This window comes from Mitosporidium daphniae (genome assembly GCF_000760515.2).
Source record: "Mitosporidium daphniae strain UGP3 chromosome Unknown contig-11, whole genome shotgun sequence".
Classification (NCBI taxonomy): domain Eukaryota; kingdom Fungi; phylum Microsporidia; genus Mitosporidium; species Mitosporidium daphniae.
In genome coordinates, this window is record NW_013546711.1 from 59,958 (window position 1) to 73,423 (window position 13,466).

The 13,466-nt window shown below is 43.2% G+C and overlaps 6 protein-coding genes across 6 annotated transcripts; 4 read left to right on the forward strand and 2 right to left on the reverse strand.

Annotated features, from left to right (window-relative positions):
• Positions 1-300: 300 nt before the first annotated feature.
• DI09_11p370 (uncharacterized protein) lies at positions 301-1,845 on the reverse strand (the record flags this gene model as incomplete). Its single annotated transcript, XM_013383965.1, has 3 exons — positions 301-942; positions 976-1,167; positions 1,312-1,845. The coding sequence occupies 3 exons, from the start codon at positions 1,843-1,845 to the stop codon at positions 301-303; spliced, it is 1,368 nt and encodes a 455-aa protein (XP_013239419.1).
• Positions 1,846-2,305: 460 nt separating this feature from the next.
• DI09_11p380 (uncharacterized protein) lies at positions 2,306-4,201 on the forward strand (the record flags this gene model as incomplete). The annotated part of the gene is made up of 1 exon (XM_013383966.1): positions 2,306-4,201. The coding sequence occupies one exon, from the start codon at positions 2,306-2,308 to the stop codon at positions 4,199-4,201; it is 1,896 nt and encodes a 631-aa protein (XP_013239420.1).
• Positions 4,202-4,990: 789 nt separating this feature from the next.
• Positions 4,991-5,519, reverse strand: DI09_11p390 (uncharacterized protein; the record flags this gene model as incomplete). Its single annotated transcript, XM_013383967.1, has 3 exons — positions 4,991-5,271; positions 5,303-5,389; positions 5,435-5,519. The coding sequence occupies 3 exons, from the start codon at positions 5,517-5,519 to the stop codon at positions 4,991-4,993; spliced, it is 453 nt and encodes a 150-aa protein (XP_013239421.1).
• Positions 5,520-6,832: 1,313 nt separating this feature from the next.
• On the forward strand, positions 6,833-9,340 carry DI09_11p400 (uncharacterized protein; the record flags this gene model as incomplete). Its single annotated transcript, XM_013383968.1, has 1 exon — positions 6,833-9,340. The coding sequence occupies one exon, from the start codon at positions 6,833-6,835 to the stop codon at positions 9,338-9,340; it is 2,508 nt and encodes an 835-aa protein (XP_013239422.1).
• A 162-nt stretch (positions 9,341-9,502) lies between these two features.
• Positions 9,503-12,367, forward strand: DI09_11p410 (protein phosphatase 2C; the record flags this gene model as incomplete). The annotated part of the gene is made up of 1 exon (XM_013383969.1): positions 9,503-12,367. The coding sequence occupies one exon, from the start codon at positions 9,503-9,505 to the stop codon at positions 12,365-12,367; it is 2,865 nt and encodes a 954-aa protein (XP_013239423.1).
• Positions 12,368-12,578: 211 nt separating this feature from the next.
• DI09_11p420 (uncharacterized protein) lies at positions 12,579-13,466 on the forward strand (the record flags this gene model as incomplete). Its single annotated transcript, XM_013383970.1, has 1 exon — positions 12,579-13,466. A coding segment is annotated over one exon (888 nt), but the record flags the coding sequence as incomplete, so codon positions are not given.

Here is a 13,466-nt window from a genome sequence, read left to right on the forward strand (position 1 = left end):
CCCCTGAATGCAAAGAATTAAACATAAACAAAAAACACGCTTATTTTTTATCTGCGAAAAGCATATCTCAAAATCACGATACCTGTTGTGATCCAATGGCGAGACTTGTTGTGATCCAATGGCGAGACTTGTTGTGATCCAATGGCGAGACCTGTTGTGATCCAATGGCGAGACCTGTTGTGATCCAATGGCGAGACTTGTTGTGATCCAATGGCGAGACCTGTTGTGATCCAATGGCGAGACCATGTGTTGCATTTAGCCTATGAAAGCGACCGGCCGGCTATCAATTGTTGTGGATGTTTATTTTTTTGCCAAAATGTCCCTTAAAACGTCAAGATCGGAAATGGGCTCCCCAAAGTACCATTTATACGGCTCGATCTCAACAACCTCGTTAGAAACGACGGGGGAGAGGTTAGCCTTGTCAAATAATCTCTGGAATTGCTCATAAAGTGCATCCCTACAGCTTTCTGGAGTACCCTCTTCTTTTTTTCCCGGAACAGAGGCATTCTTGAGAGGAGAAAATTCCTCCTTTCTAGAAACTAGCATCACAGCCAGGTCTTTCGGCGAGGGGAGCAGATGAAGAATATCAAATATAAATCTTTCTAACTTTAATCCTGAAACGGTGGCATCAGGATAGACTCTAATATGTTTCCTGGCAATGTGCGCAGGTAGGATTGTCGCTTGGGTGGCTTTAGAGGAGTTATCAAGCCTTGTTGCAGCCATTTCCAAAAAGTCAAGCGAAAAATAGTGGCTTGCAATATTTGCAAATCTATATACTAACGAGGAGCCGCGCTCCTTTGTAAGCGATGCCAACTTTGGTGAAAGTTCGGAGTATTCCACCATTTGGATTCCAAGGTTCAATGCAGATGATGTGGGCGGTGATTCTCGGGCTCCTAGAGCCAACACACCCACCCTTTCAGAGGGATTTATTTTTTCCACAACCTAATTGCGAATAAAAAACTTCACCATGTGTACCTTAATTCCACAAGGCGTATTTGCCTGCGCACACACAGATATGAAATACGGATCTGCAACCCGAGTCAATACATTGTCAACACAATACACATGAACATGAAGGATCCCAGCATCCCTCCAAGCTTCAAGAATCTTGCTGTGCTTAAGAGCCTGGAATACACCACCATTGCCATCTGGAGAAACAATGATTTCCTAAAGAAAAAAAACCTTGCATACATCGGAGGATGAATTCCTCAAAATTTCGTTTGGCGCCTCTTCGCGAAAGCAGGGCAATTGCCCTTGTATAAAAAACAGCGGAGCTTTATTGCTCGGGTAATGTTTCCTAAAAAAAGCGACCGTTTCCTGATGGGTGGCTGGGCTTGTCATAACGGCCCATTTAATTAACGGTGTGTCTGCATTTTGAGATTTACATTGAAAAGTTTTTCTAGCCAGCTCTTCCAACCTTTGAATTCGGCCTGCCTGTAAATCAAATAGGTTTTTGTTTGACTTCAGTCCGATGTCAAAACAGCCCTTTGGATGAGAAGACCCTAATCGCGTTCCTTGGCCGCCGGCAAGCGTTACAACGGCAACTTTTCCTTGAGCGATAAGAGATAGCCCATTCTCAAAGTGTCTTTGTCTTTCCGATTCACTCCATTTGAGAGAATCAGTAACGAGCTCTTCTGGAAACGGTTCGACTATTTTCTGTGAAGACATGCTAGCCTCCCTTCGAAGGGCATCTGCCAGCAGTTCTCTTGCAAGCTCGATATGATCCGATGGATTTGACTTGGCTAAAGTCGAGACATTCGTTTTGACTTGCTTCATCTTTTCAAGGTTTGTTTTTTGATCATTTTTCACGGGCGTTAAGCAATTCGTTACATACGGCTTTGTCATCCTGATATTAAAAACGGCTTCGCGAGTATTTATAGCAAAAGGCTACTACACCATTAATTTGTCCTATTTGTCAACAAGATAAAAAAGTATAAGGTAATTGGTCCACATTAGGGTTTAAGATCTTGATAAATTTTCGTTATCACCAACAAAATTTTCAATTTGGATGGCAAATTGAATTTAAAAGTTTAAGGCCCGTTAATTTGAACTCGTTGGGATCGTCCAGTTTGGGGAAAGACATTTCTCTTTGATGCGAAGGCTTATTTTCGGAAGATGCTTTTCCTCGTTGCTATCGGCCAATTTTTTTAATTCTGTAAATCCTGTTGAAGCCGCATGTGCACTGAAAAATGGGATTGAGGCGCGATTGGCAATTTCCCACTTGCTCTCAATGAACTACGTAAGCACTACGGAAGAAATCCGGCTTATTTTAAACCGGCTAACTGCAATCTTTCCCTCTGGACTCATGGTATCGATTTTGCATCGTCTAAGCAGATACATATATTTAAAGGCCTTTTCACCGACAAAAACATTGGCCGACGAATGCATGGCTTGCCCCAACACTAAATTGGCATTTTTCCTTGCCTATTTGCATTCAAACAATAGCTATGAAAAGCACCTAATTCTTTATCAAATGCTTGCAGAGCTTGATACGCCAGGGATGAAACACAAGCTAAATCCGTATCTTAAGACATTTCCCGGCGAAATGCTCTTGAATCCAAAAAAATACCATTGGCCTCCTTCTTTCTTTTGTAGCTTCTTTTTTTCTTTCTCCAAATACCGGGTTAAAATAGGATCGGAAATACCGACGCTTGCCGATATCATTATACGGTCTGAGAGGGCATTTAATATTTCATTGCCTGCTGAATGCTATCGATGGGCCATTGTGCAGTCGTCATCTTCAAGAGACCGCGAGGCGATGATTGGAGTGTATGCCAGGGCGAAATCTAAATTTCTTTATAGCGATGATCCACACATCAAAGCACTGCTCGAAACAATTACGCGGCATTTTGCTCTCGAAAGGGACATTGGTGTTTTGCAGCTTTTTTATGACGAGGTCAGTGAATGTGGCGTGGACGAACGATCGTCTACTTTTATTTCATCGATGATAATCTCATTGGTTGGCGTCTTTTGCAGGATGCTTCTTTTCCCCCAGCTGCTTGGGATCTTGTTGTCACTGAAGGCGCACAAGTCTGCTGTATTGAAAGAGGCCCTTTTCGTGGTTGCCGACAATTTTGGATGTTGGAAGCTGTACCATAGAAATATTGACTTTGTACTTTTCCTGTTATCTTTATGCGGCGATGCATTCAGATCCGATTTTATTATCAGGCTCCCAATGCGGTCGCTGGTTGGCATTTCCGACTGGAATATAATTCCCTTGCTTCAGGATCTTTATTCCCAAAGCGATGAACTGTTCATTGACAAGAAATTTGCCAACAACGTGATAGAGGCTGCCTTTTTCAACCCATCAACTGTGCGTAGGCTCTTTCCACGCATCTTTGACATTGGCCTTAGCAAATTGATAATAAGGACAAAATTGCTACTTTTGCCTTCATCGTCATCTTCCTCCTCATTTTGTAAATACTACTGGAACTTTATTTATGAAGCAACTAGGAATTCTCTGCTTTTACCTATCTTTTATTACTATCACTTTTCATGGGGCCATGGGCAAGACGATCTTAGCGTCGGAATGATCCTCTCGCTTTTCAAGTGTGTCCCCCTGCTGGATGGCCGTTCTCGGGTAAATGAGGCTCTGTTGCAGCTATTTTTAGGCTTGGGCGAAGACCAGCGTTTGTTCAAATCTCCGTGGACCTCGCCACGGCTGTTCCCAATTGCCGCATCAGTTCTTATCTTAGATCACAGGTGGAGTCTCTTGGCTGTTTTCTTTGAATCAATTTTATCGATCAGAGCACTAAATTCATCCACCTTTTCCATAATAGACGTTCATGCTGGGATGAAAAGCTCACACCATCCTAATCCAAAATCGAGCATTTTGACCAATGAGAGCAATCGGTGCATTTGGTCGATATTTAGGCTACACGCGGACGATATTTTGTCGACATGCTTCTCATCGCCAATGAAATTGTTGCCCGAATCGATGAGCATTGTGGATGCCCTTTCCAATAGCCTTGAGGGCACTCCCGAGAAGTACCTTTCCGAAATAAGAATGTGGTGCTCAGAAAGGCACATCTCTCGCATTGGAGAGCTGAGGGCTTATATTAAACACAGGGGAGCTCTTCCCACCGGACTTGATGTCATCTCAGAGACATCGATGCTTGCAATCATCCACATTCCCAACCTATTTATTCAAATTAGAGAAATGCTACTAGAAATGGTTTTGCAACCAGGCGAAATTCAATAAAGTTTTTATTTATTATTTGTTTGTCCAAAGTGACAACTGCAATGTCCAAGGAATCCTCCGCGCCGCAGGAGGCAAAGCCGCTTTCTTCAGAATCGCTGAAAAGAGCCTATTTTTATGATTTGGGCTTTTTGGAAGTACGAAATATTCTTTATAAATAGTTCTATGGACTGTTCCCCACGAATATAATGGAATACTTTTCGCTATCGCCATTTTATGACCGATCTTGCAACAACGAAATCCTTCGGATGCAAGGGCTGCTTGTTGACGAGGTCCCGGTTAAAAGTGGCGACGAGTATCCGATGTCGATGAAAATGCTATTGTATTGGAATCATTTTTTAGGCATAGGGATCTGGAGGGGATTCATTATATCGCAACGGACTACTCCCAGGATACCGACCACCCAGAAAACGGAAACTTTAGCTTTCCAAAGTTTATTGTTAAGAAAATGTTAAGGCAGAACAAAGAGACCAGTACAGCCTGAGTGTTTTTGACCATAGGCCCGGTGACCATAGGGTCGTGGTATTCGCTTGGCGATGGAATCATCTATCAAAGCCCGGATTTGGGGGCCATTTTTAATTGTCGGCTTTCTGCCAGCACGTTTTATCTTTCCAATTCTTTGGAAAACATCCGAGAAATCTTACAGAATCAAGAGCGCAAACCCTCCTCGGAATCTCACATCCTACACAGGAAATCCGAGGCAATCAGTTTGATCAGAGACATCGAGCGTCGCCACCTCCTTCCAGATCCGAATAAATGTCCAAAAAACTAAGGTGCCAAGTTGGGTTGAATTTACTCTTTATTCAGACGCTTGGTTTGGCCCTTGGAAAAAGCAAAAGAAACATGAAGAGTATAATCGAGGAAGATTGAGCCCTCTAAAGCAGAAATGGCCGCCCGTGCCTCTGCTAGCGTTGGATATTCGACAAGGGCATATCCCTTTATATAACCTGTACGATGGTCAAGAGGGAGCCGCACGTCCTTTACAGTTCCGTATTCGGAAAAAAGATCGACAAAATCATCCTCGGTTGCCTCCTCATGCACGCCAGTTACAAATAATACCCATCCTTCGATAGCTAATGGTATGACAAAGGGCCAAGTGCTTACATTTTTGAGCCGATCCTTGATTAAGAGATGTCTCGGCAGCTTTCTCGGACAAGTCAGAGGTGGAAGCATGGTGGGAAAAGGCAACCTCTTAATAGTTAAAAGGAGGAAGCCTACCAGAGTGGCGGCCCCGACCTATTTTACGAGTTGAACTCTTGGATGCAAAGGGAGCGTTGCTGGGATGCTGGTCAACTACAATTAAATCACACAACGGTAACATACTGTCCATGTATCAGGGAACGAAAAAATATTTTTCAAAATTAAAGATCCAAAATAATTAAAGCTGTCGAGAATGCCGTCGAAAAGGAAAGGGTCTGATGCGCAGCGGGCTACCCCTACGGCCACAGCTTCGCTCAACATCAGATTTTGATGCCAATATTAAAAGCAAGTCCAAGAACCAGCCGGTCAAGCACTACTATATGCGCCTGTAGTATGATCTGGGCGAATCTGCTAGATGGATCATATATGCCGTAAATGAAATTCTAGATGCACTTGAGCGGGAAGACTAGTATGTACATCTATTTAAAAGCACCCTTTATATGGACGCAATCTATTTCTTTCTTGGATATTTGAGATGGATGGACGAATGAATGGGTGTGTTTGCTCTTTAAGAACTTTCTGTATGTTGTAGTTTTTTTCCAACAGAAGGGATAGTTTAATGAGACACCCAGTGGGATATCATCATAAGCTGCGGCTGGGCAGACACTTACAAATAGCACAATAAAGGCCATACAACTTAATGTGGCAATTAAGAGAAATATCGATCGAATAAGCAGCTTATATAAATCGGCGCTCAAAGGTTTTTATTTCTCATTACTTCCATAGCTCTTTTTTCCTTTTTTCTAACTTGTGTTGTAGACGATGGTAATAACCGTCGTCATGTTTCTGGTTATCTTGAGAACATAAAAAATGCCCTAAATTCGTTGGGGCCATAGATGGGCTTACAAACGAGACTGTTGATCCCAAGGCCCCTTCTCAACACAAGCCGAGTTTATTTGAGAAATCATTGGCAAAATTATAAGATACTTGGATACGGATATACCTGATCAGGAAAGCAATCAAAAGTCGATGCAAAGAGAATAGAGGGCACTCACAAGAACCAAGCAGAAGCTGCCGAAAAACGGTCAAGGACCTGATGAAGAAATTTAATGGCGTCAGAGGGTATAAATCTATCCAAAATGTTTACAAGTTGATCCGTCACAGTGCATTTGCACAAGATGGCATAGAGATATGAACGGTAGTCTTTTTAAAGATGTTTTCAAAGTAAAAGATTTGTAGTGCATGTCGATTTTCGGTCTCATCACCACCAATCTCAACTGGATCTAGCAATTGCCTACTTGGCCAGTATGGGCTATAGGGTTAGGGAAACCATATAAGCTACCAGATTCGTAACTACGAAAGGCGGTATGACCACCCATCGCTGCGACGTAGCCAATTTGCCAATGTGGTTGGATTGGGCGCATGGATGCTTTGACATGGCAAAACAGGGGTCAAATGCCAAAACCAATTTTTTCCAAAGTTTAATGCACAAGGATGGATAAGCGGCCAATTTACGTGCCTTTTCCCCAGGGTGGAAATCTAAGCTCATCTTCCTCGTCTACATATAATCCAAATGGAATTCCAGATCAGTCTGAAAGAAAATCCAATAAAAGATCAGTTACCAAGTCCATCATTGGCGGGTTTGGGAAACTATTCAGCCGGAGGCCATCAGCTTCTTTACAGCCGTTTTACTCTTCGCCTACGCTGGCATACAACCAGTGTGATGCAATTGTTACCAGCGGAAATGCAAATTCTGAAGTTACGAACGGATCTGAAAGTGAAGATCTTGACGACTATAAAGTTAAGGCCAATATTGACGCCATTCTCAAGCAGCATTCTGATTATATTGCCAACCAGTTCAAAGATTTTTTCTCCGCAAAAAAAGACAGCATCAATTCTGGGCTTCCTCTTTCAAACTCTTCATTTGTAAAGGAAAGGGCATTTTCCTATCCCTGGCTGCCGCCGGAATCTTGGGCCGTGGCCCATCTTGAAGATAAAAGTTCAAAAAAAAGCTACAGTTCAAGAGTATTAGACCCAGACCATCTGGGTCTTATAAAGGGCCAATTAAAGTACGAATACCTAGGCTCCTATGACTTTTCTCCAAAGATCGTATCTTCTTCTGAAATTTCCTTGCCACTGTGCACGGAGACGCAAATAGAGCCTCAAAAAGCATCATATTCGCCAGGCGCAGATTCAATGCAAAGGTCGGCAGCTATGTTATCGAAGAAGATTAATTTACTCAACCTGTCTTCAGAATTCTCCCCGTCAGCCTTGGCAGAGCCTGCTGTATTTGCACCGGCCAATCCCGTCTGGTGGATCAGGGTGTGGAAATCTCTTCGTAGAGGCTCGCTTCCATGCCAATCTTCGTCATTCTCTTCGATCGGCTCTAAAGATCTGCTATCTTTCAGTACGATACCTTTTGGGTTTGTCACGGTTTCCTGCGCTTTGGAGGTTACCACCAAGGAGCTGCTTTCTATTGCGTCCTCTAAATTTTCCAATTCATTTCTACCTGTAACTTCCTCAATGTCATCTTCGGCTTCTGGCGAATTGTACGTAGTCCATCGCGGAGTAGCCAGAATCCTCCATTCCAACGATAAGCCTATTATGCTGCAAAAAAAATGGTTTGAACAGCTCGGATATTCTGACTTGGCAAAGTTACCAAACCTGGGCCTTCAAGATCACTCGTATGTATGCCAGTTCATCTATTTTGATTCTGGAGATGCATCCAATTGTCTCTCTTTGATTTCCAACGAAAACCACTTGAACGATTCTAGCGTGTTCCCGACCGATTACCAACTAACACAAAGCCATGCCATATTACCGGCAAGAAATTTGCTTGTACTTCCAGTGAAGCTGTTTCAGTTGGTTTCTTCAATAGAAATCCTTGATATCTCGCGAAATCCAATGATCTCCATCCCGACCGATTTCATTCAGTCCTGCAGCAGATTAAAAACAATTGTGCTGACATCTTGTGAGCTGGACATGGTACCCCGATCGATCCCATTTTGCTCGACGTTAACGACCCTAATTCTTAGGGACAATTTATTGAATGAAGATTCCCTCGATTGCTTGTGCTTGTTGAAAAATTTGGAAACTCTGGACTTGACTGCCAATCACTTGTCATATCTCCCTCTTTCGTTGGTTACTTTGACAAAGCTGAAAAGCCTGAATCTGTCTTCAAATGGGATCACCACGTTGCCTTCGGTGTTGTTTCATCTGAAATCGCTGGAGTTTCTTGACTTGTCCTTTAATTTCATTACATCGCTACAAGAAGAAATCTGCCACTTGGAGAATCTGACGGTTCTCATTTTAGCGTACAACAGAATTAGAACATTAGAGCCTCAATTTTCCAACCTCGCCAAACTGGACCGCATTGATATTAGAGGCAATAATATTTCAGACATCAATATGCTTTTGTCCTCTGGCTCGCTCTCATCCATCAATGCACAGTACAATTCGATCTCAAAGTTCCAGCTGGTCTCCCAGGGATCTTGCATTTCCGTGCTGAACTTGGACAATAACTCTTTGAGTAGCATTGAGGTACCCTCCCCAATTTGCGGCAATTTCTTTTGCTTCCATACGCTCACTGAATTGATGATTTGCTCAAGCAAACTAGTGTCGCTACCAGAGGCCTTGTTTACATGTTGCCCCAATATTGTCAAGCTTAGGCTGGATAACAACCAGCTTAAAGAGCTGCCCTGTACATTTGGAAATATTTCTAGCACTTTGGTTTCTTTAAGCATTTCAAATAACAAGCTAACCTCGCTGCCCAACTCCATTTGCCTGTTTAAGAAATTAATTAGCTTGGATTTGCACGAAAATAATTTGTCCTCATTGCCGATGGCACTGCTCTCGTGTCGTCAGCTATTGATATTGAACATCAGTTCTAACCTTTTATCTTCTCTCCCTTCGCTTTCCTTCCACAGTGCCGATGCCATCGATCCTGATTGCTACCCCAGGCTGCAACTTTTGAATGTTAGGTATGGATTTGTGACATGTTAACAATGTAGCGACAACCAACTCAAGGATGACTCGCTTGGGTTTATTCTGTCCTTCAGCAAGCTCAGGATACTTAACATTTCACACAATTTTTTTACTGAAATTAGCGTGCTATTCAACTACCTCTTCAAGCTAAGGGTATTTATTGCTTCTGGAAATGAGATAATGTCCATCAGCGAAGACATCGGAAGCTGCTATAACTTGGAATATTTATTTTTGAACGGAAATAGATTGCTTTCCATTCCGGCCGAAATTAGCAAGCTCAGTGGTCTCGTTGCTCTTGACATATCGGACAACCACTTGAGATACAACATCAACAACTGGCCCTATGACTGGCATTGGCAATGGAACAGCGAGCTCATTTATCTCAACTTGTCTGGAAACACTCGGTTTGAACTCCACTCTTTTAGCCATGAAACTCTGGACAATACTTCCAATTCGAACTACTCGGTCTTTTTGGACAGTTTTAAGGGTCTGCACAATATCCAATTTTTGGATCTCTCAAATGTAAAAAGCCTTCCCGAAGTATTGCCAGTTGAGTGTTGGTCAACCAGGGTCAAAACCCTATTGAACGGAGAAAGCTCCGAATGTGCGAGCATATCACACGGCGGCGAATGCACGCCTACCTCCAGCCATTCTTTTTCTTTCGACAAGTCCCCTAAAAAAGGCATTGCATCGAACTCAAATGCTCATATCAAGGAAAAGAAGTCTTCCGGAATGATGTTGAATCTTTCCGAGCCTCTTTTCAGAATCACAAGTACGATTGAAGAAAATTCTGCAGTTTCTTTAATGGATAATTTTCCCGCTTCAACGAGATCCGCATGTTTGCCCTCATTTTATGGGGCGTCGTGTTCCCCGCCAATTTGTATGGCCCCCATTGAAGAACCCTCATCTTCATACAGTAACTGCTCAATTCACGATCTTGTCAATTCTAAAATTTTCAGAGACATTACGGAAAGCCAATGTGGCGTCGAAAATCCATTGGCATTGCCTTTGCGCTCTAGGCAAGTAAACTCATTGTGGGACTTTGTCAATTTTTCCTTTTTAAAGGAAAAAAATGGATTCGAAAATATCCTTCTTGCGCTATTTGACGGCCATTTTAATGGCGAGGTTGCATATTTTCTTTACAAGTCGTTTTCGGATGCATATTATGGAGAGCTGAAGAACTCTCACTTGAAAAAGCTCGACTTGACACCGTTTTACAAGATCTCAAGGGAGGACGTTTCGAAGCGAAGAAACTCGATTGTTTTCACCGCTGAAGGCTCTAATCGTGAATCCGATCTCATTTATTCGTCCATGTCTTCTCAGGAGAACTCGTATGGCTGTTTTTCGTCATCGCCATTTTCCACTTCAAGCTATTCCTCGACGCTTTCAAAGGAAGAAGTGTACTTTGAACCGGAAGACATAAGTAGTGATGCCTTAAAAGCGACATTTTTGAACCTGAATCGCAACTTGTCCGCATTGAAATTCCCAAATGGCTCCGGATGCTCCGCTTTGGTTGCTCACATTTCGTGTCAACGCTTATTTGTCGCAAATATTGGGGACTCTTTGGCCGTTTTGAGTCGTTCTGGATATGCTCTTGTCTTGTCCAAGATTCATACCGGATTCAATAGGTCTGAGCGTGCAAGAGTTCGCTCTTCTGGCGGCTTTGTTACCGTTGATCAAGGAAAGATCCACGGGATAGCACCGCTAACCCGTTCCTTTGGATATTTTGAACTCTGTCCATCCGTCATTGCAGACCCGAGCATTCACATTGTTCACATAACACCACACGACGATTTTCTAATCCTTGCAAACGCTGAGCTTTGGTCCTGGATTGACCCGCAAACCGCTGTCGATATAGCCCTGTCAACTGGTGGTAATTTAAGGCTTGCTGCTAGCAAGCTGCGAGACATTGCCATTGCATATGGGTCTAAAGGCGTCATCAATATACAAATAATCTCATTGAGTGCGCATCATGTTGCTTCGCCATCTTCCTGCGTTTCTCCGGCTACATCATCCCCATTTTCGGGATCGGACAGTGGGCTTAGGAGCCGCTCATTTAACCATTCAAGTTCGGGAACCCTATCTCCAATCAGGAAGCCCCACTTTGCAGATCGCGATAAAGAACGGATCTCATGTGCAAAGGAATCCTTGTTTTATGGAGCCTCTTCCTGCTCCGTGATGGATTCCTCATTGGCTCGGCTGAAGACTGAAATCGATCCACCGACTGGGAATCTTGCAATCGTGTTTACTGACATTCGATCGTCTACCCTTCTTTGGGAGCTAATTCCCTCTGCCATGGAAGCCGCTATTAAGGTGCATAATTCCATTCTTAGACGACTCCTACGAACCATCGGAGGCTATGAGGTCAAGACGGATGGGGACGCATTTATGGTTACATTTCCGGACCCCCTATCTGCCCTAAAATGGTGCATTTATGGCCAAATTCAGCTTCTACAGGCCGATTGGCCTCAAAAGTTGCTGGAGTGCCCAGAAGGCCGTCCAATTTATACGGATTCTGCAGAATCCATCCATCAGCTGCAAAGGGACACCGAAAGCTCCTCGACGACTCCTTTGGAAAATTATTCGGATAAAAAGCCCGTTTATAGGGGACTTGCCGTCAGGATGGGCATTCACTATGGCACACCCATCTGCGAGCTAGATCCAATCACACAGCGAATGGACTACTTTGGCCTTATTGTGAACAGAGCTGCTAGAATCGCAGGAATAGCTCATGGCGGACAAATATGCATCTCCTCGGACGCATATGAAGAATGTATGAAAAGGCTTTCCCAGGACTCTTCTCTAGAAGCTTCGTTGCTATTTCCAAGCTTCTACTCTCTCGGAACTGTCAGGCTGAGGGGCCTTGAATCTGCAGAGCTTATCTATTCCGTTTATCCAGAAACATTAAAACCCAGGAAGCATTTATTGAAAAGCAGCTCCGAGCCCAATGTGTCAACGGAGCAGCTCAAAAACATCCATGACATTGGTCGCCGGTTGGAGGCAATTGCATCTTTCATGTACAACGAGGCCGGATTACCCTTGTGAGGAATTGTGCTCACAAATGGAACAGCCAATCAAACTATTTGCTTTGCTCCCCCATTTTAATTCGTTGGATAATTAAAAATCATTTTCATGTACTTTCTAATGATCGATTGGATGATTTCGCTTTTCACGCCAATCACATTTTAAGGCCGATGACTAATAATCAACGAATGTTGCTTATAAAACCTGCTTTTTACGGTTATATTTTTTACCGATGAATTCACTTCTATATTATGCTATTGCGCTCCTATTTTTAGTATCTATCACCTTTGTTGACACTGATAATGTTCAGGAAGAACAAAAGGTCGTCGGCCTACAAACGGGCGGCCAACAAGAAGGAACGGCAGGCCAAGGTTCTAATGTTGATAAAGTAGGAGATGGCAACGTCCCTGATTTGACAGAAGAGAAGAAGGAGGAAACGGATGCTGACAAAGCTAAAAAAGCAGAAGAAGCTAAAAAAGCAAAAGATGACGAAGAATTTAAGGCTACAGCTGCCAAGCATAATATTACTGACAAACAGTGCTGGGTATGTAAGAAATGTGACGAGAAGGAGGACAAAAATTGTGTCGATGGTCAGAAGTGTACGAATTGTGTCTATAATTACACTTGCGTCAATGGTACCACCTGCTCTACGGAGTGTACCGGTGGTACAGGATGCAAAGACGGCAAATTCTGTCAGAAGTGCAGCGAAGGCTTTTTTGCCTGGATTGGATCTCTGCTAACGAGTCTCTGGGACTTTATAGTGCCCGCCTGGTTCATCAACAACCTCAAAGCCATTATGATTGGAATGGCTGTGATTATCGGTGTCACGATCATATTGTTTATCTTCACCGACTTACTTGACCCCGTTTCCAACTTCTTCGGAGGGCTCTATAACAAGGCGCTTGGAACTTCCACATCCAGAGGATTCTTTGGCATTTTTTCGTACCAACTGGTCTTTTCCATTATTTCTTTATGCACTTTGGTTATTTTCTCTGCCTCCTACTATAAAGCTAGCCTTGCTGCTTTACTTGATAGTCTTAATCCTTCCCAAAAGCCTGGTGATTCAGCAGCATCTAAGCCAGCCGAACAACCATCGCGCGCTAACAAATCACAAATTGTT